Consider the following 21,862-nt stretch of genomic DNA (forward strand, 5'->3'; position numbering starts at 1 on the left):
TATCTCACTGCTCACTAGTTAAAGAATCCTGCAGTGAAACTGCTGCACCGCATGAATGCAGAAAAATGTAAGAATACTTGAGGAGAACGGATTTACACAAGATGCGTGATCCCAAAACGTCGAGGTCATATTCAATGCAAATAGTCGGTCAGGATGCCAGCAGAGTCGGATTTTATTCATATGATCTAATTAATTATAAGTCTTACAGATTCATTCAGGATTGAAAAAAACAAACAGAAACAGTCAAAAGCCTTGATGGATTGTCCTTTTTCCTGTGATAGCTACTTTTTGGTTACTCTCCTATTTCTCTCATTTAATATTGTTTCTTGTTTCCATTCTGCGCGGTATTCTGTTCAGGCAGATAGTTCCTGGGATATTCGAGGATCGGCGGTGTTTAGATTAGGCAGTATTTCTTGTGCTTGGCTCCGGGGCCGTAAATGAACTCCGGAGATCTGGCTTTGCATGTTTTGCTCTGGTAGGAGTGAAGGAAGAGCTCTGAGTTCTGAGTTCATTTAGGTGCAGCCTAAACTGATTTGTTGCAAGGAGCGGGTGCAGGGAGAAGATTTGCCTCTGCCGTTTCTCTGTGAGGCATCAGAGCAGAACGACTCAGAGGAAAGGATGTGAGAAGGAGGGATGAGGGTAAGAGAACTCTTACACCAACCTGACTCTGCTCTGTAACGCTCTGCATCACTGTTTCATCCAGTTCTTCTTCTGTTTCAAGTTTTCCTCCCCGTTGCCATTCTTATACTTGCACTTTAGTCTTCCTCTGTCTTTCTTTCTTTTTTCATTCTCTCCTGTATCCTTTTTATTTATATCAAACTCTCAATACTTTTCCCTCACCCCACCCTCTCACCTCCACCCTCAACCCTCTCACTGCCACCCTCCCCATGCATCAAATGCATGTGTTTGAATCTCCAACTCTAACACTCAGAGGTTAGTTGTTACAAAACTTCTTCGCATTATTTCAACATGTAGTCAAGCAGCCTGTGTTGGCTTGTGCAATATAATTGCATGTCAGACTTAGAGAACACTGACCTTCTCTCCGAGCTTCCGTCTTCCCACCCTGTTAACCATGCTGTCTATTAAATTCTTTATTGCTCCCAGATCAGACGCAGACGGTCTATCCTACAGATTCTAACATTTTGTTTATTTTTATCTTTTATCTTCACATCACAGACATATGCTGAAACACACACACACAAAGCTGGCACAACTTTCAAAAGACTTGTGTTGTGAGGTTATTTAGAAACAAACAAACAAAGGTCCTGAATTTGACGTGATTTGGCCCGCGTTGTTTCTGCACAGTAATTATATCCCAAATTGCATCCGAATCGATGACATTACTAGTCTGAATGCATTATGTACCGTTTCATCTTTATCACATTCTGTGAATACTGTGATGTAGCAACTTTGTAGTACTGTCACACCCACAGTAGTAATAATAACAGTAGAGATGATGAGAATAAAAGTGGTTTTCCTAATATTAGTAATCATGTATTTTGTTTAGCCCTTTTAAACAGAGCTCACAAAGACCTGCAAGCATACAAACAGAATAGAAACCGTACCGATAATGAACGACTGTATGCCCACGCCACATGCATCCAAATAATCAAACAGCTGCTAAGTTGATACTTTGAATCTAGCCAACCCCTTACACTGTAACTATCACCAGAAACTACCTGTATTATGACAAAAATAATATGGCTGGAATACCAATAATAATACCCTAAATGGACCTGTTATGCTCTGTTCCAACTCCATGTTTTAGTTTGTGCACTCTGCTAAAGTAGCTGTTTTACAGTCATGTGGATAAAGCTTTAGTTGTGAAAAACTATTAGTTCAGTTGCTTGTACACTAGAATGACATTTAGTAAGAATAACTTGAAGTAATAGTTTGTCTGTATGATTTTTATCAGGCTCCAACATCACTGTGGAAGTATGATTGGCACAGCATTTCAGTTTTCAGTGCTGAACTTCAGTTCATTGTAACACCTTGATTTTTTTTTTTTTCAGCCATTCTGTTGTAGATTTTCTGATGTCGTTGGGATCATTGTGCTATTGCATGACCTAGTTTGGCCCAAGCTTTAGTTGTCATACAAATGGCCTCACATTTGACTCTTGAATACTTTGGTATACAGAGGAATTCATGCTTGAGTTAATAACTTAAAAGGTGCCCAGGTACTGAGGTTGCAAAATTTTTTTTTTTTCACAGCTTTTCTGCGCATTGAAAGAGAAATTGCACACTTGATGCTCCAGACTAGTAAAATGATAAAAGGTCTGCCTTTATAGAAGTGGTCAAACTTGCTTTATCACTCACTTTATCAAGTGCATAGAAAAGGTGTGCTTAGTTTTTCCCAGAAAAGCATCCAGTCCTTCTGCAGTCCTTGGGTCTTCTTTGCTCACATCCACAGCCCTGTGTCTGAGATGACTTCAAAACTGGCATCATGCGGAGCCAATAGTTGAAAGAAACTGTTTGAAACTGAGTATTTAGAGCAAACCTGAAGTAGCACTTATTGGGAAACGTGCAGGTTAACAAGTGTCTTTAAATCAACCAATCTCGTAACGTACTGATGCTGATTTTTTTTTTTTTTTAGTGAACTTTGATATCATATGTATTTCTTGCATTTTAAAAAGCTGAGAGTATGTATGGCTGCCACTTTGATTAGGCCGCTCTCATAAATTGTAAAGAATTAAGTGTCTGTGGAACTTCTCTGTAAAATAAACTTCCTGTAAAAGTAGAACTCAAAAATAGTACTGCCAATGTAACATGTGTGAAACCTGGAAACACCTTGCAACAGTCCTTCCCTGCCCTGCCAAACAACCACACCAAATCAGCAGCTAGGTGGCAACTACACCTGAGCACTGAACCCTATACTGGAAATTCCTCAATAATTGCAGGGAGCATCTTAGAAACAATCTGTTCGCATCCCTGATAACTACTCTGACACCGAGAGCTTATAGGGCAGCACCAACTGTAAGTAAGCACCCTTACAGTTCTTTTGTTAAATAAATTCAACATGTCTTTCTCAGCATATCTGTATATGTGTGTGTGATGCAGTCATTTCAGTCTTTGATTTTCTGCATGATGAGATCTTTTCTATAGAGCTCTTTCTTTCAAATGATGCCTCTTGTAAAATTAATCATATTATTGCGAAACTACTCCTATCGCCAGTTTATTAGGCCAGTACCAATGCCATTGAACTGTAAAGCAACAACAACAAAAATCAGACATCTGGATTTCTTAGTATGGAAGCATACTGCTGATGTATTTGGTTATTTTTATTGAGTCTGTCCACTCTAGCAGCAAATCTAATATCTGTAGAATCGGTTTTAGGGAGTTTGGTTGTTAAAATGTCATTTCTAATATCATCCCAGTCTTTTAGCTTCATAAGACACTCCTGCACAGAATGATAAGCATCAGACCTCTGAACTTATTCTGCTCAGTTGGGAGTTGGAGCTCCGTTCACTTTGTCTGATAGGAGAAGAAATCAGGTGAAACTGAAAGTGTTAGCTACTGATGAGGCTTGATTGTAGCTCCTAAGACTTTTGCGATTGTGTCTTTATAGTTTTGGGTAAAGTAAGAGTGGGATAAGGCTTTTATGTTCTTTCTGCTGTTTTCTGCATTAAACCTCCCACGAAACTGATTGTCAGGGTAAGCATTTATATGTAACTCTGCTACAGTGTTTGATAGCACCCACTGTCAGGTGCGGTGTATGTGCGCGTTTGTGTGTGTCAGAGCGAGTGCATAGCTCTATAAAATATTCATAGCCAGCGTTCTGCGACATTATTCCTTACATCAATATTGCATCGGGCCTTTAAATGCTTTTGTTTCAAGGCACTTGGGTTGAGCTTGCACTGCTATGCAGGCCTGTCAGTATTCAATACTGTATTTAGACACATCTTGTGCAGATGACAGGTAGACAACAGGAAGGATTAATGGGTGAAGAGCTGAGGAGAGATAAGGATGATGACTAATGTTGAGTTAACAGGAGGCATGGATTTAAACTTTCCTTTGTTTTGATATTTGCATAAAGGTAATGATATTTAGCTGCAAAGTGCATTTTTTGAAATCTTCTTTCTACTCATTGTTTTCGACTTTTTGTTTTTGGAAAGTGTGATGACTACGGATGACTATGCACACAAAGCTTGCCTTTAATTCATTTCCAAAATCAACGTATAATTTTTCCCGTATGAACTGCCACAGATCTGATGTCTGCCAGATTTAAAAATAGTGCCCTAAAGAAGCGAAGTATTCCTTAGTCCATCTGTTCAAGGTCACCTCACGAATGTGGCGAGTTCTTTTCTTGAAAGGTCGACACAGTTCGACCCACTTGTGCTCTGTTCCTCTTCAAAATAGTGATTCCTCAGTGGTTCTGACTTTCCATCTTTCTGTTTTTAAGGCTTGAGCCAGGGAACAATCAAAGCTCTGGTTACTCGGCCAAATGATTCCCTCTTTCTGTCCTGAACCCGGCCAAACATCATCCACTTATCCTCCAAAGACATGATATTCTTCCCTTCTCCTGCACTCTGTACGTGTTGTTTTTTTCTCTCTCTCCCTCTCCGTCTGTGGTTCAACCATTCTCTACCTCAAAGCCCCCTCTCTTCCTCCTAGTGTCAATCTTCTACAGTCGAATGAAAAATGCGTCCAATATCCCAGAGACAGGGCAATAATGACTGGAAAGCAATAGAGGTGAAGCAGACAGATAGCATCCTGCTAGTGATAGCAGTCTTTGCTTGGGTTAGCAGTTGTGAGGAAGTCGGTTAAAAAAAAAGATTTTTTTGCTGGGCTGTCTATTTTCTTGGCCCTCTTTCTTTCTTTTGTTCATATGGTAGCTTTTGATACTTTGTCAGGATCTCTTGTAGGTGATATGAATCGCTTACATTTTTTAGTTCACCTACTCCCATGGAAAAACAATATTTCATAGAACAACACAAACCACGCTATTTTAAAGTTTCTTTATCATCTATTGAAGAACTTATGAACCTTTTTTACATGGCAAATGGCAAACGTCTCATTGGGTACATTTTTACTGAATTCTATTCTCCTAAAAGTGTCGGACTTGTCATGTCCTAAATGTGAAATTTGTAGCTTTTAGTGGCCCACGTGACTGAAACCAAACCCTTTTTCTTGAGAAGAGTGATATTCAGTCAGTCATGTGTAGGGATGGGTACCGGTGTCCGGTGCCATGATGGCACCGGTTCTGACATAAACGGTAGTAACCAGACCGAAAAGCAGCGCACATTTCGGTGCTTTATTTCGGTGCTTTTTTTCCCTGAGCTGTGATACACTTCTAGCCAATCATTTTACGTTTCCGAGGATAGTAGGCGGGCCCAGGTACGTACGTTCTTTTATGCAGAGCTACAGATTAAAAATGCCCAAGGCAAAGCGGTCAAAAGTCTGGCTGTACTTCACAGCAAAATATGCAAACTCAGCAGCAACAAGTGCTTTAAGCTGATACTGTGATACTGTCAAAGGAAGTAACACCTCGAATCCGATGAAACACCTGGCGACGCATAGCGTTTTTTTTTTTTAAAAGCCGAGAAATGCGCTGTATTTGATGGCAGCAGCAGCCGTTCTTCTCTGCGTGAGTAGCTTAATGTTGTTCGTGTGTAATTTACGTTGAGTAGGCTAACCACGTTATTACATTAATGCATGTAAGGTGAACTAGCAAACATCATCATAGCTACATGCGGCTGTCTTCTTGTTTGAAGGCAGATACTCCCTTCACCCTGGCCAAAAAGGCTAAAATGACCAAAGAAAAAGTGGAAAACAGTTAAACATGAGAGGTTTTTGGACAAAGTTTGTATTTTTTCCATTGTTTAAGCACTGCTTCCAGCTAAGAGTGATACCATATATGCCCCATAGCTGCAGAAAAGGCTAACATTGTTATCTTTTTACAAAAAACTAGCTGACCATGAGAGGTTTTTGGACCAATTTTGTGTTCTCCATTCTTTAAGCACCGGTTTGAGCACCGTTTGAGCACCGGCACCGTTTCAAAAGTACCGATTTGGCACCGGTATCGGATAAAACCTAAACGATACCCATCCCTAGTCATGTGTCATAGTTTTAGCAATAGCTTGTTGGATAAAGGTAGCTTAGGTGCATTAGCAGTGCAAGCAGGGAAGCGTGGATCGGAGGGGAAATGGTGAATGTAAAAGGCCATTAGGAGGCACCCTGTGTGTCTGTGTGTGTCTGTGTGTGCGTGAGTCGGAGCCTGATGATGGATGGAGTCTGCTGACGTGTGCAGCCCAGTGGACTGTGAGACTGGACATGGCTGGTCTCTCTCCATCTCTTTCTCTCACTCTGTGCTTCACTTCTTCTTTGCTTCACTTCCTCAGGGCCAAACATGTCATGTCGCCACTGCTCACACACTCTCCTTACTTTTGTCTCTCTTGCAGGCTTTTCATCTGGGTCCCCATGTAACCTGACTTTATTCAACATTTAATGGTATTGCAGCTTTTAGACATCATACATACTTTAATTAGCCCGACCTACCCATCATTTCCTCAAAGCCGAGGTCTTGGAATGGTCAGTCAAATCTGTCCATCGTGGTTGTCGAAATGTTCGGTGTATTCACAAGTGAATGAAGAGATAATGTGATTCTTTTGAAATGGAATAAAAGATGAAATCCTATCAGGTGTTTGTAATGTCAAGAAAGTATAACCATGAGTTGAGGAAGCCACCCATGACTCTCACTATACACTTGCTTTGTAGGATGATCCATTTAAATTATCATAATGAGCCATAATGCACAAACCTGATGAGTCTGTAAATGAGTCATTTAACTTTTCTGTACTTGAATTCTTGTGAAGATATGAAATAAAATGGGAAGAACTACTTATTCTGATGAATCCCAATTTAGAAACACCTGCTGTGATTTTAACAATGTCTCCTCGTTGCTTATCATACAATAAGAGATGAGTGAGACCTCTGCTGAGGTTTGTAGATGGCTGATTCATATGCGGAGGAATTTGTTTTGACTCATTTTCATTCACGTCAAGAGTGTTTTTCAGGGCTTTCTTTGGATTTTTGTGATGCAGATGTTTGTTAACATCCTCACCATCTTCTTTCAGTCTGTCATAATTCAGATTGCCTCTCGCTCTGTCTGTTCTGTTTATTTTACCTTGCTGTGACTGTTTGATTCCGAGCAGAGGAAGACTTTCAGGGTTTCAGGGATGTTCCTCCTTATTCAATCAAGCACACTGTCACTGAATAGGGAGTGCGTTGCTAGGCAACTATGAGAACCCAGGGACAGGGTTCAAATGGTGGTCCTGTGTCTGCGGAGTGCATACTGCCTCAGTCTATGCTACTGCTTCATAAGGTTGATTTTCCTTTTTTGTGGTTAAATGCTAGCGTTTTCTATTTATTTACTGTAAAGTCACTCTTTAGCTTCACTATAAAGAATTGATAAACTCTGATAGACATCTGATAAATGGTTTCAGTTTCACTTGACTGTGAATTTTATAACTTTTTATTTTTGATTTACCCTTACTTTTCAAAGCTGTCCTTTTTGTGGAATAGCAAAAACATGAGTATGGATCAACCTTCAAAGCTGAAAAAAATGAGCCCACATGAAATTGGCAAACAGTGCAGTTCCTTGATTTGCCATGTGAGGCTGGCTCCAAAAGCAAGTTAGTTTATAGGCCGTGTTAAAATGTAAATACACTGTTTACAGCCTGTCACAAAAAATAATTTTGGTCTGTGTAGGAAATTCTTTCTTCCTAGTGTGGAAAATGTAATTATTCAGAGTTATAATTAATTATTATTGTTAGAAATGTACTGGCTAGGAGGTAACCACTTATTCCACTTATTTAATTCTGGTCACTGGATTGGACTCTATTATGGTTTTTGGTGTTCGTGTCTTTTGAGCATGTAATGTTATCATTATGGCCAAAATGCTAAAATCAAGTTTTCAAAATCTGACTTTGCAAACCGGTGGGTGACGTTGCGGTGGCTACTTCTGTCTTTTACATACAGTTTATGGATTTATGGATGTATGTTGGATTAAAATAAAATTCATATACAGAAATATTTGCCAATATCTACTGTTTGCTTCACTAGCACCGTATTTACATTTGAGACCTTTTAATTGTTTTCAGAATTCCTTGTCATGTGAATATAAGTAGTCTTGTAAACACTGAAGAAGCTCATTTGTTGTGGCTTGATCTTAATAAACATAGAAAACTGGATTTTGAAGCGCCACATATACAGACGTGTTGTATCAATGTAACAGATTTTCTCTCCCTAATGTGGAAGCATGTATGAATGTACAGTAAGCTAAATTATGCTAATCATGCTAATTTATACATGAAATTATGGCATTTAAGTGGTTTTAAAGGTGTAGAAATGTTTGACTTTTTTTTTTTTTTGATGATACACAGGGTGGAGGCAGAAAAGGCCCGGGCATCAACACAGGCACATGCTGAGGCTAAGTCCCAAGTGCATGGTGAAGTGTCCAGGCTCCTGTCTGAACAGCGAGCTGCGGTCCAAGAGAGCCTTCAGCAGGCTTTCATACGGGAGAGGATTGCTGCTGAGGATGAGAAGCTCCGTGCTCACTTATTAGTAAGTCCTTGAAAAAAAGTAGTTAATATGTTGCTGTGAATGTGGCAATTTCATTGTATCTTGCTAACAGTTTCATGCATCTTAAAATGCACATGAATCTAAATCTGCACCATGACCAACACTGGCATTAAAACATGGTGGCTAGAGCTTTTCTGTGTTTGAGTTTGCACGTGCTCTCTCTGAGTGCTTAAGGTTCATTCTGACTGTGAAAACACACGTAGGTTAGATTAATTTGCTGTTAGGCAAGTGTGAATGTGACCACTAATGGCTGTGTTAGCTTTATGTCTGATTGCTTAGCTGTACAGGACATGCCCTGCCTTTTGAACAGTGTCAGCTGGAACTGGCACAGGAGTGTTGTGCAGTGTCAGCCCCCCTGGCTAAACTTTGCTAGATCCGCCCCTGCACAGTTACCAACCGTCAGCTACTTAGAAAAAGATCCTGGTGTAGAAAGTAATATTAAATAAATTCTAACAACAGCTTATCAAGCTTAAACGTGCTGCTGTTGTTCAGCCGCTGGTTTCCTCTTTCTGGTGCAAAGTGGGCCAAAAACAAAGAGAGACAGACTCATGACAGAAAAGCCGATCAGCTGATCATTAATCAGTTTCACGATTGAAGTAGCAGCAGGAGAGGGAGGGAGAGAGAAGAGGCAGTCGTTCCATATATCGGTTGTTAAGCTTAACATGGGAATGCTTTACAAACATTACACACTTGCTTTACTTCTCTCTGGGATAATGCTGGTTGAGGCTACAAATACACACAACCGCTCTATCACCTGAGCACACTGCTCCGACATGCTACGGTTATGAGCCGAGTTACGCCATGTCGCAAGTTTTGTGAGGTGCTTTTTTGATATTTAATGGATCGGATTACATTTTTTATTTCTCGTCGATATCCGATCCAGTAATTTAGGTCAGTATCGGACCGATACCGATACGTAATATCGGATCGGTCCATCTCTAAAACAAACTGCTGTTTTGTTAAAGACACCTTGTGCATTCCAGAGATATGCACAAGGTGTCACTTTGGTGTGTTTCCCATGGCAGATTGGGTTATAGCTGTTGTTAGAGGAAGTTTGTTCTTGTCCGAAATAATAGTCATGTTTGATGGATGGATGGGGATGTGTGTGCATGTATCTCATCACTACAGTTCAAAAAGAAGAAATTGTATAGACTTGTATTTTCAGAGGAGAGGATTTTTTTTAAAATCACAGTTCCAAAGATACATACTTAATCTATTACAGCATGGCTTTATAGTAGAAGAATTTAGATGTTGAACTGTCTGCAGTCCAGACCTTTCACCAACCCTCATGAAAAGAATAACAGCTGGAACCCTCTGTTAGACAAGAATGGGACAACAGCCCTCTCCCAAAAGTCCAGCAGCTGTTCTCCTGAGTTCCCAGTTTACTAAGTGTTATTAAAAGAAGAGGGAATGCTTCAGATTGGTAAACTTTGCCTTGTCCCACCTTTTTTGAAATGTGTTGCAAATTCAAAATGACCTTCTGTTTTTTTTTTTTTTTCTCGGTTTAAACATTTGTTACGTTTGCTGCGTTCTACTGCGAATAAAATCTGGGTTCATTTTCATTAATCATTACATCTTCTTTTTATTTACATTTCACACAGCGTCCCAACTATTTTGGAATTGAGGTTGTACATAAAGGGTCCCATTTTATTTTCACACATTGCTGCTCTGTCACACACATTTGCACTCTGAAGTGAACCTTTTGGCGGTTACGCAGAGCATAAGTGGTACAGCGACAAATGTTAGGCTGTGAGCATCACCGTGAGCAGCAATTCATAGAATATATTCCTTTTCTACCCATTCTCAACACTGTATATATCAAAGCTTTTTCTGCATTATAAAAACTCATAGCACGGTGTCACAGCACGGCTTACACTTTAAACATAGTACAGTAAGTAAACAGCTCTTTGCTGTAGATATTGTTGTCCTCTTTTTAAATCTCGGCCTGTTCATCCTGCTGCCGTTATGAAATTTACCTTCATTTTGAGCTGCCTGTGTCTTTATTTCCTGCAAATTGCCCTTGTAAACATTGTCAGATGAGCATCCTTTACCACACACACACACACACACACACACACACACACACACACACACACACACACACACACACACACACACACACACAGGCAGTGTATTATTTTCAAAAAGAAAACACATTTTCCCTGGAGTGTGTCTGCTGTTTACAAACCTATGTTATTGATTATATAGCTCATTTCACACGTTCATCGGCGTAATAGAAAAATGAATCATTTTGTTGAGAGAGAGAGAGAGAGAGAGGACGAGAGAAGCGTTGACGTGATTCCTAGCCGCGGGACAAGTGTATGAGGGATCCTTCATTTGGAACTGCTGAGATCGAAAGTTAAAAAATAAATAAAGGTGATGAGCGAGAGAGATGGTGAGGATGGGAGACTTATGATGCGATGTGCTTTTCCATTCAGCCTCTGTGAAGAAAACGGTTTCAGTCATAAGTTTTCTGTAATTTAATTTCTGTTGTTTTCATGGGGAGGAAGGCAGGACAAATGAGAGGCAGGATGCAGTTAAAGGAAAGGAAGGACAAGAAGTTAACACCTTTTACTGTACATATGGAGCAGCAGCGTAGGGGGTGGTGCGTCTTACTGAACTGTCACAGAGGAAAGTCCTTGTGCGTATCTTTGCCCGTATCTTCCTGAAGTAATAACTCCCTACATTTAAGAGAACTTTTCCTTAAAGCTGTGAAGTTATTGCTTGTAGCCCCAAGGCTAACCTAAGGCCGTTAGGAGCCTTTGAAACTACAGATAGATAACTCTGCAATAGCTTAGCATTCAGCAGCAGCCAGAGCGTACACACAGTCGTTTTCACTCTTTGTTCTGTTCTTTGTAAGCTATATTTTCTGCATAAATTCACTTGATAGTTGCTATTCCCCTTCCAGTTTGTCTCTCCTTCCTTTAAAGCAGACATAATGCAGCTAAAGAATCTTCGTCAGAAGGTTTTACTGTTTTAAAATTGCGTATGTGTGTGTGCGCCTGTGATAATTTTCTTCCGTTCGAGCATTCTTTTGGAGTGCTGGAGTTTTAATAGAATGTGACGGGTTATCAGTGGAGGCGCAGCGCCGTTCGCACCACTCATGTAATTGTCAAGTCAGACGCTTGCACGCAGCCAATGTTCTTTTCAACTGGAAATGGACTTTTGCATTTTAAAAGACAGCCTCTCGCCCAAGACGTCTCCCACCCATTGTCATTTTACTCCGTGTTTGTCAAACTCCGGGATTGTCTACTACCCACAGTGAGCTCACCTTTGATGAAACATTAAACAAGTTGTGTTGCGTTGGGTCCATCCCCTGTCTTTAAGCCCATCGATGTCTTTGTGTGACATATTTTTTTGTTAACAAAAGAAAAATCAAATGCTAAGATGGTCAATTTAAAATGTCAGCAAATAAGTGTATTGAATCGTTTAATTTCTTTCTCAAATGTATTGTTTTTAACTACTCTTCAGATCATCCAGTTGAGCAACTCTGCACAGATTACCCATCGAATTAAATTTGCATTGATGTTAAGAGCATAAGTATCAGTAATTTAAAAGAGAAACTAGTTCCAATGGCAGGACAAAGTCAATAAGTTTATTAAGAAAGAGCTCTCGGGTGAGGTTATGGGTAAGTAGGGCTGTTCGATATAACGATATATATATATCGGATGACGATATAAAAACGGCAATATTTTTTCATCGTTTTGATGGTCACTGTAGTGACTATATTAATTTCTTAAAGTTCTCTCTTTCTCTTATATTTAATATAACCACACTATGGATGGACAAGCGCCTGTTTTTATGCGTTGTGGTTAGCAACAATGACGGTAACAGCATCACGTGTCCGCTTCTTTATGTTCCACATAAACCTTTCACAATAAAGTTCAAGATCCTGTTGAGACTTTTCAAAATAAACTGAATCACGTGAAAGAGTAGATTCTTTACGGATGAGAAGTAAAAAAGAGCCGCCCGGTGCTAAAAAATAAACCTTAGACTCAAACGTTAGAACAGGCTTTTCCCCGCAGCACGCCGTGTAATAAATACTCACAAAGAAAACGGCGGCCGTTACAACTTATGTCTAAAAATGTATCGTTTCATGCATCGGTTAAAACACTCGACTCCAGCTACATGACGCGCAGCTGGAAACACTTCCCGCAAGTCGAGCTGCCCGAGATTCACAGAATTTACAGGAAATGTTAAATTTTTGTGATATGAGATTATGGTCATATCGCACAGCCCTATGGGTAAGCATAGACTGTGGTGGCTGAGGGAACCTTTTCACAGTGATTTTTCAGTCTTTATTGCACTAGTCTTCTTCACACCACATGTATTGCCTTGTAGGGTTCTAAAAAAGTTGACACTTTGACTTGATTTTCAGGAGATCAGTAAAGCTCGTTTAGCTATTTGCAATTATTCAGTTGTCACATTTTCAGAATTTTGCCGTCGAAGATACTGGAAGTATCAGTTTTGTTGACATCGTTAGTGACAACCCTATTAACTTTTAGGATTTATTCATTTGTTTTTAGTGGTTCATGAGTTTTGAATCCCCCTCATATTTGCTTTTATACACTATTTATCTTCTTGATTTATCCTCATTCCACAAAAAGTGCTTTGTTACTGAATTGACTGTTAATTTTGATGTTGTAAGTCATTTGCACAGCCATTTGACATGCACAGTATATATAATACGTGTTTTGGCTTTAAGTCTAGTGTTGACTGGATATGTTCAGAGTGAGTTATAGATACCATTCTGCTGTGTTCCCAGAAAAAAAATTGACTTGTTGTTGAAAATTACCAGTACAAGTAAGAATGTTTTGAAAACTGCTGGATTTATTTTAGCCCACTGGCATATCTGGTGTCAAGAGAAATGAGAGTGTACTTTTTTTCAGCATTGTAGAAAGTGAAATAGTTGAGAGCGTCGGCTACATGAGTAAACATTGCATCTGTCATCAATCAATCTAGCTGTCCGATGGTGGAAGACTTTTTATTCTTTGTTGATTTAATATGGGAGGAAGAAAGAAGAAGAAAACATGACGAAAGAAGATCAGAACTTAAGCAAAAAAGTGACAACAGCATGCGATCTTAAACTTAAAGAATAATCTGACTTAAATATTAAGCCAGAAAAAGGTGTTTATGCTTAAAATGAATTTCAGAATGTTTCATTTAGATGTAAGCTGACCTGAACCCTGCTCCCATGTTCGCTGCCACTGGAAAAACCCTTTGTCTATGGCAGCAGTAGCTCTTTGTCCAGCATAGTATTGATTTGTCCCCCTCATTAAGATACAGGTCACGGTGAGCAGCAGAACACCATACATTCCCTCTTCTACTTCACACACAATGAGAGCGGTGTTGTGAGCAGTTATGCCTCCCCATGCTCACCTATAATAGCCATAACCTTCACAACCATTGCTGCACCAATTACAGAGACACTTCTTCTGGAGATTTGCCCCAAGACATTGGGTTAGACTAAGGTTTGGTTTCATTTTAGGTTTTATTGATTTAGATTTAGCTTTATTTGGTCTGGATCCTGACTTCCAGTAATTGATTTATAATTCACTGTTGTTATTTATATACCAAGGGAAACAAGATTAAGAAATAAATCCCAGTTTGTTTTGGGAATCTTTTAAGGAAGGCATGAACAATTACCATTGTTTTTAGCATTTAATTATTCTTTTCATTTCTATCTGCTGTTTTTGTTCTTCTTTTACTGCTTTTACTTTATTTGAACGTTGCATTTTCAATCCAGCGGAAAAAAAATGTTGTTGAATGACCGCTTATCTGCAAAAAACTATTATGTGTGTCTAAACATGACATTGAATGCAACCAGCTATATTTTATGATAAATAACGAGTGTAACCAGGATACTCTGCAGCACCCTGGTGGGATTGCTTGTCTTTCCCGTCCCCGTCAGGGTGACTGGCAGCAGTCAGGCAGCAAGTCTACCGGTAATTGAAACTTCACAGTAGTGTAGGCAGGGGTGTGCGTTGTCATCGACACTGCTGGGTTTCTGGGGTTCTGTTGTCGGAGGGGAACATGTTCACTGTCAGCGATCACACGTGTTCTGCCACTCTGGGGGGGGGGGGGGGGCACAGCACAGGAAGAGGGAACACTGGAATTGTGTTGATAAAATCTGTTCCTGTGTGGACTGGGTGTTTTCTTTAATAAACAATAAATGAGCAGACGTAATTACTGTTGAGATAATTCAGTATTATGCTTAGTTATATTCTTAATGCTCTTATTCACTCAGTTGACGGTTGCTTGTCCAAAGGAGAACAAATATTTAAGATTGGAGATTAAACTGGCTGTAAGTAAGTGACAAAGCCTCTTGATTCATACTGAAAAGCTAAATCATAACACTTATTGTTTTAACTCGCACTTGCTGGGTAACCTAATGAATGCAGTTTCTTCTCATCATGTGTTCACTTGACATATTAATGTGGAAGAACTGTGATCGGGAGCTTAATGTAGTAGAGATGGCTTAACCATAAACCTGAATTGGATAACAGTTCAATTAGTGCTTAATTGAAAAGGCATTAACAATGAGTAATATGTCCTCCTTTTTAGTGGGTACCAGCTGAAGGAAAAGCAGAAAAGCCCAGTATATAAATCAACATGAATATAATTGTGTCCTTAGTTACTGACAGAGCTGTGCTTTTGGCAGAGATCTACACAGACATGGCCTGAATGAGTCACAGAAGTCTTATTCACAGTGTGCGTCCATCTGTCACTCCACGCATCTGTGTTTTAATACAATCATAGACCTTCGCTGTCCCCTCTTTTGATTTTCAACGACTTTGCTCCCTGCAGAGCTAAACCGGTCTTGTGGTCTATCAATCACTTGGTCATAGCGTCTCACTCAGGCACAGACTCTAACCCTAAGGCAGGCTTTTCAATCAAAGCAAGAGTCATCAATCTTTTCAAGCTTTAAACAGTTGTTTGGGTGGGGTAATGTTTTGTCTGCTGTAATCAAACTGGTCCAAAACACTCAAATTTTTCATTTGTTTAACTTTTTATTCCACCCCGATGACCTGTAGCACAAAGCTGGAAACCCTAACCTTAAATCTACTGCAGGATTGCATTAGCTTTAGCTGAAGGATAACAAATGAACAAACAAGCAAAAATGAAGACTCTTATTGAGTTGCATGCTTATCAACTATATCACTGATGATTTTACTGGCTCTTACCGAAAAAGAAACATATCAGTCAATATTTCATAATATTGTATTTTTAGATTCCCATTATAGGTTTTAAAAATCCTATATCGGTAATAGTATTTAAAAATGGGTATATCATGTGTATAATTGAAGAGACTCGCATGCAATTCACATTTTTAAAGTTCTTAAATCACAAATGATTATATACATTGTTAACAAACATTCAGTATTATCAGTAAGATTTAATAAATGAACCGTAGTATTAATGATAGTTTCTAGACATCCATTTCTAGGCATGCCTTATCCCATATAGGCATTTAAAGCTGCTTTACTTTGCCCATAGTAGTTGCTCATCTGCAAGAAGCTTTACAACCCACCACTACAGCTTATTTTTTGATTCTATTACTGCCTTAATAAATGCTGTTTTCTGCTGTTCTGGGGTCTTGCTGGGGCTCTCTCCCTCTGACTCTGGCTTTGTGTGTACCGGTATACAGGCCAGGAGGTGTGCTCTCAATGCCTTGATATTTCCTTGTACTGTGTGAACGTGGAAGGGTGGGAGACAAAATGGAGCGATGCTGCCAGATATAAATTTACCACAGATGAAAATAATCTGGTGTTAACTAGTGTTCCTGACTGAACTTAGACGTAGGTACAGCCTGGTTGTATTTCATGCCAGTTTTTGTCACCTTTGCTTAAAGCTGTATGTGCAGTAAAAGAAAACAACAGATATGGAGATGAGAGAGAAATTGCAACATGTGCAGATATTCTGTTCAGAGCCTCATCCCACCCATCAGCCCTGTAGCTGTTTATCAGTCTTTTGTCACTCCTTCTGTTTCCATCTTTATCTCTGTCTTTCGTACACGCACACAAACACTCAGATATACACATTCCAGCCGGTAATGCGATGTTCCATGATTTCTTTCCACTACCTCTGCTTTCACAGCAAGGGATAATGCAGCATACTAAGAATATTTGTTTGCTCACTACACACATACAGACACACACCATGTCCAAGCTGTCAGACCTCAGAGAAAATCAGTACCTACTCTTTCCTTAAACTGTGTTCCATTTGATGCTTGGCTGGCTTGAAAATGACTTTGGGTAAAGCTTAACATTTTTAATGCAACTAGCCCCCACCACCAATCTGTGTTCGCTCTGGTAGTCCTCTCTTTTCCACTCCTCGCAAAACTGCAGTCTCCAGTAAATGTCCTGCTCTTTTTGGAGAATCTTGTGTACTTCAGTTGCGTGCTGTTGCATTTTAGATACAGACGACTGGACCCTGCTGATAATGGGCTGACAATTTAATTTCCCAGGTATTAAAGGAGACTTGCTGGGTTTTGAATTGGTGCCTGTTGGTGGTATTTAAAGAAATAGTTTAAAAAAAACCATTTATTTTCTCTAAACTTCCACATCACAGAGTATGAAGAATATTGGGTGGGGGCGGGGGGGTTCCTTGTGTCTTTTTCTTTTGAATGAGATAAACAGGTAGTGGCACACTGTTTTGAATTTGCTCAGGACACCAAGGACAAATTCCACCCAATCTTTGATTATACTCCTGAGATTTTATAAAGAATAACACCTGTCAGCCTTGACATAGCTGGATTTAAGAGAATTATCAGTTGAATTATTCTAAAGTTTGGAAATTTGAAGTTGTCAATTTAATGAAGTAGTTAGCTTGTTGTGCCAAGTGATCACCAGAAGATTGAAGTCCAAACAAGACTGCTTACAAAAGGTTGCAAGTCCATGATATATGGGGTACTTATTGGCATCATAATGACATTAAACCACCTCTATTCATGTATCTTAATTGTTTTTGGATATTTAAGTTTGTCGATATTTATGCAGCAATCTAATGTGGTATTATTTTTACTTTACTGCAGAGTATTTTGTCAGAACACAGTGTACTTTTCTCAATGGAGTTTGACAGAAGGAATAAGATGGTTGGGTAGAGACACAAGTTACATTTTCTCTAATTCTTAAAAAGTAAATCTCGAAAATGGCAGATACTGCTTAGCACAGTGGTCATAATGGTTATGTACCTATTGCACTACTGTGTTAATTTGTACAAACCTCATGTTAAAGAAGTGAATTATTTCTCTTATTGGCCCAGAGGGGGGAGCTACCATTACAGCTTCATTAACCAAACCCAAAGATTCAAGAGCCTAGTGGAGACATCTATCAGTCACTGTGGATACAAAGAAGCAAGTTACACCCCTGTACTCGTACATAATATCACTTTAATGTCAATGATTCTAAATTGTATCACCTCTGAATATCTCCTTATATTTTTAAGTTGACAAGAAAAATATTTCCTGTTTTGCACAATTGACAAAAAAGAGAAAAGTTTGAAAATACGCTCCTCACCATAAAAGGAAAATTGCCACCTTTTGAGAGGACAAAACCTTTATTCATCAAATTTACGAAAATTTCAGTGTCTGAGGTTGAGAATATTTTATGTTTGCATCAGTGTTAGTTGTTTTTCTCAGCCTTTGTGTACTGTAATAATTGTGTTAACACTGTTAGTGTATTTTTAATACTTTTTTATTGACATTGCACAGCACATTGCCCTTTCTTCTTTTCTTTTTCTGTCTCAACGTTTTACAGTCCCGTCTTTGTTATGCTTTCTCCATATCATCTTTAGAGGATGTCCACGTAGCTGTCCTTTACATATTGGCTGCAGTACTTCACCCTTGCCCAGGGTGGGGTGCCAACACACTGTGCTAGTATTAGGGTTAGACGGGAGGTTAGACTTTAATTGGCAGGGCTTCTGGCTGGCACTCCGCACCAGGCACTCACCCTGTCGGCTAATTGGCACCGCAAGTGTCCAGCACTTCGATTGATGGATGGGTACTAGTGTCAGGAAAGTCTATTTCTGACTTCAGAGCTTGTAGAGTCAATCTAGTGTCTCAGATTCACTGGTCAGTGTATATATTTAAGCATACATCCTCATTTGTTTTAAGCAGTTTTTCATAGTGGTGGGTGTTCTCATACCACAAGCTTTCCTCATATATCATCATTAAATAACAGCACTGCCCTAAACATTTCAAACCAAGGGGTTAATCATATCATTGATAGGCGCAAGGCACATGTGTTTTTTCACGCTTCTGTGCTTAGGGAGGATATGAAAGGTGGCAGGTTACCCTTCTTAGACTGTGAGATTTCCATCAGTAATGGGGGACATCTAAAAGCTGACGTGTACCGTAAACCTACACATACGGATCAGTATTTAAGGTTTGACTCTGGAGCACAAACTGGGTGTCATTAGGATGCTACAACACAGAGCGAACATCATCCCCACAGACACAGCGGCCAGGGAGGCAGAAGAACATCACATCAAGAAGGCCCTGAGTAAATGTGGTCATCCCAGCTGGACTTTTGTCAAAGCTGGAAAGGCACCTAAAGAAAGCTCCAGCCGATCCAGGAGAGAAGGACAACCGCTGCCCAAGCGAAAACCTGTAGTGATCCCGTACGTGTCAGGAGTATCGGAGCAGTTGAGACACATTTTTTCTTAACACCGGGTCTCTGTGGCTTTTAAACCCCAAAACACGCAGCGCCAAAAATTGGTCCACCCCAAGGATCGGGTCCCCCGACACAAACAGAGTAACATAGTATACGCTGTTAAGTGCCAGGAGGATTGCCAGGATTTATACATCGGGGAAACCAAACAACCTCCGGCGAAGCGGATGGCACAACACAGAAGAACTACCTCGTCAGGCCAGGATTCTGCAGTCTATTTACACCTACAGGCCAGTGGACACTCTTTCAAGGATGAGGATGTACACATCCTGGACAGGGAGGAACGCTGGTTTGAGTGCGGAGTCAAGGAGGCCATCCATCCATCCATCCATCCATTCGCTTCCGCTTATCCTTTTCAGGGTCGCGGGGGGCGCTGGAGCCTATCCCAGCTGTCATAGGGCGAGAGGCAGGGTACACCCTGGACAGGTCGCCAGTCTGTCGCAGGGCTAGGAGGCCATTTACGTGAAAAGGGAAAGACCATCTTTGAATCGAGGAGGGGGCCTAAGGGTACAACTCTCTGTGAATGGTACTCATGACCATTGATCAGTGGGTTTTGGTCAGTGGTTGTTGATAAATGGTCATGAGAATTTGCATAATTAAGATTAAGGAACTGACCTCCCATCCCATTGTTCCTTCAGTGGGCTGGTTTCAGTCATCATGCATATGTCCTGTTTATAAGATTGGGGAAACCTGCAGTCAGCTGAGACTGAAGAAGTCAATTGGATGAGTGACTAAACGTTTCTCCCACAAAACGCTACGTCCAGATGAACAGAATCAACTTTTGGAGATTTACTTACCTGGATGATTGAGAATGCATCAAGACGCTTCTGTGCTTAATTTTATCTACGGCATTATGATCTCATAATAGCAGTTAAGCTGTAGTCGCTTTACATTACACACACAATAGTGGATAGGAAAGAGGCAGCGGAGACCATGAACCCAGGTGAAGTGAATGAAAACAGTTTTCTAGAGTTGTTACTGTGCTGCTGACAGAGTAAGTGTAGTCATTGCTTTAGCAAAAAACGATATATTAAGAGTAATTTATCAAACCACCTGTTCAGCACATGTAAATCTGTTTAAGTAGATATTTTCAGCTTTACACACAGTATGTTTTACATAAACACAGCACCTGTCAAGGTGATATTGTTTTAATTACACTGAAATAGCTGAAACTAAATTGTGCATATGCAAAAAACTTGCTTAAGTCTTGTAAACAGAGCTTTTACCTAAAACAGAAACCATTCCCTGTATAACTGTTACTTGCAAGGAGTTAATTCACATCGGCAGCAGAGGGATGAAAACTGAGACCATGTGTGGTGTGAAGATACTTTATTTTATTAACATTTTACACTTGTATCCTTATTGTGCTTTGTACAGAAACTACTACTAATCAAACTAAAATCACAGGCTCCGTATATAGGCCATCATATATACATATTACTGATGGGAGTGTTGGTAGCCTAAAATCATACCTGCTCTTGAACCACTTGACTGGTCACAGAATAAAAAATCCTTACAACCTGTATGTCTCTGCATTAACTGAATTGGCCTGTGTGCATGCTTGCTCAGCCCTTATTTGCTCAAAGTAATTATGAATATTGTATTTATAAACAAACACTGACAAGCACTATGCATCTTGTAATATTATTGATTTTTGCAATAGTTTCTTTATGTTTCTTGTTTTGTTTCACAAGGCCTAGCTGTTAATTAACAGGCCAGATATCGATGCAAGTTCAATTGGATAAAGTGTTCGTGTGTATGTCTGAGACCACTAGATATATTGGATGTGTAATATGACAGGTATTATCTTTGCAGCCTGTCCCTTTCGTTTTCTTTGTCTTTCTTTGTGTTTTCCCTCTAGACTCTGACAGGAGAGTGGTATTAATAAGGTTCTATGGAAGTGAACAGTCAGCTCAGCTAATGGTGCTAGAGGGAGTGATTTTGAGTGAACGAGGAAAAGAAGCTAAACAGATGGATGAAACTAAAATCAGAGGGGAGTCACGGAGGCAGCGCACAGCAAAAAAATCTGGATGAGATGTAGAAGCAGGGAGAGAATGGTGGATGAGTGGAATAAACAGAAGTGCATGAAAAGAGCAGACAATAGAGCAACAGATATTGATTTACAAAGAAGCTTTTGAAATAAGGTTACAAAAGCCAATTAGGATACAAACCAATCCAAAGCAGCACTTAAAACTATATAAAGTTTAAACTTTGCACCGAAGTCTAGTAGAAACAGCGTAGAAATATATATCAGGAAGCATGGATTACTTTGCCAGTCTTGGTAGCCGGGGATCAGTCCGCCAGGGCCTTTGCTCTTGGCCGCCACCCAACACACAATACACCCGACCCCTACGGCGCCTCCTGCGGGTAGTGGGCCTGCGGGAGGATGGGCCCACGTCCCCTTTTTGGGCTGTGCCCAGCCGGGCCCCATGGACTTCGGTGGCCTCAGAATCTCATCTCTGCTTTTTGTGGATGATGTGGTTCTGTTGGCTTTATCAGGTGATGGCCTCCAGCTCGCACTGGAATGGTTCGCAGCCGAGTGTGAAGCAGCGGGAATGAGGATCGGCACCTCCAAATCTGAGGCCATGGTTCTCAGACGAAAAAGGGTGGAG

The 21,862-nt window shown here is 40.1% G+C and overlaps 1 protein-coding gene across 4 annotated transcripts in view; it reads left to right on the top strand.

The window, feature by feature from the left end:
- Positions 1-21,862, top strand: part of chchd3a (coiled-coil-helix-coiled-coil-helix domain containing 3a) — an 82,249-nt gene that overhangs the window by 14,979 nt on the left and 45,408 nt on the right. For all 4 annotated transcript variants that reach the window (XM_082510002.1, XM_082510004.1, XM_082510003.1 and 1 more), the window contains one exon: positions 8,382-8,562. In XM_082510002.1, coding sequence (XP_082366128.1) covers positions 8,382-8,562 — 181 coding nt within the window. The remainder of the gene's footprint in view (positions 1-8,381; positions 8,563-21,862) is intronic.

The sequence above is a fragment of the Aulonocara stuartgranti genome (genome assembly GCF_965226115.1).
Source record: "Aulonocara stuartgranti genome assembly, chromosome: 17".
NCBI classification, from domain to species: domain Eukaryota; kingdom Metazoa; phylum Chordata; class Actinopteri; order Cichliformes; family Cichlidae; genus Aulonocara; species Aulonocara stuartgranti.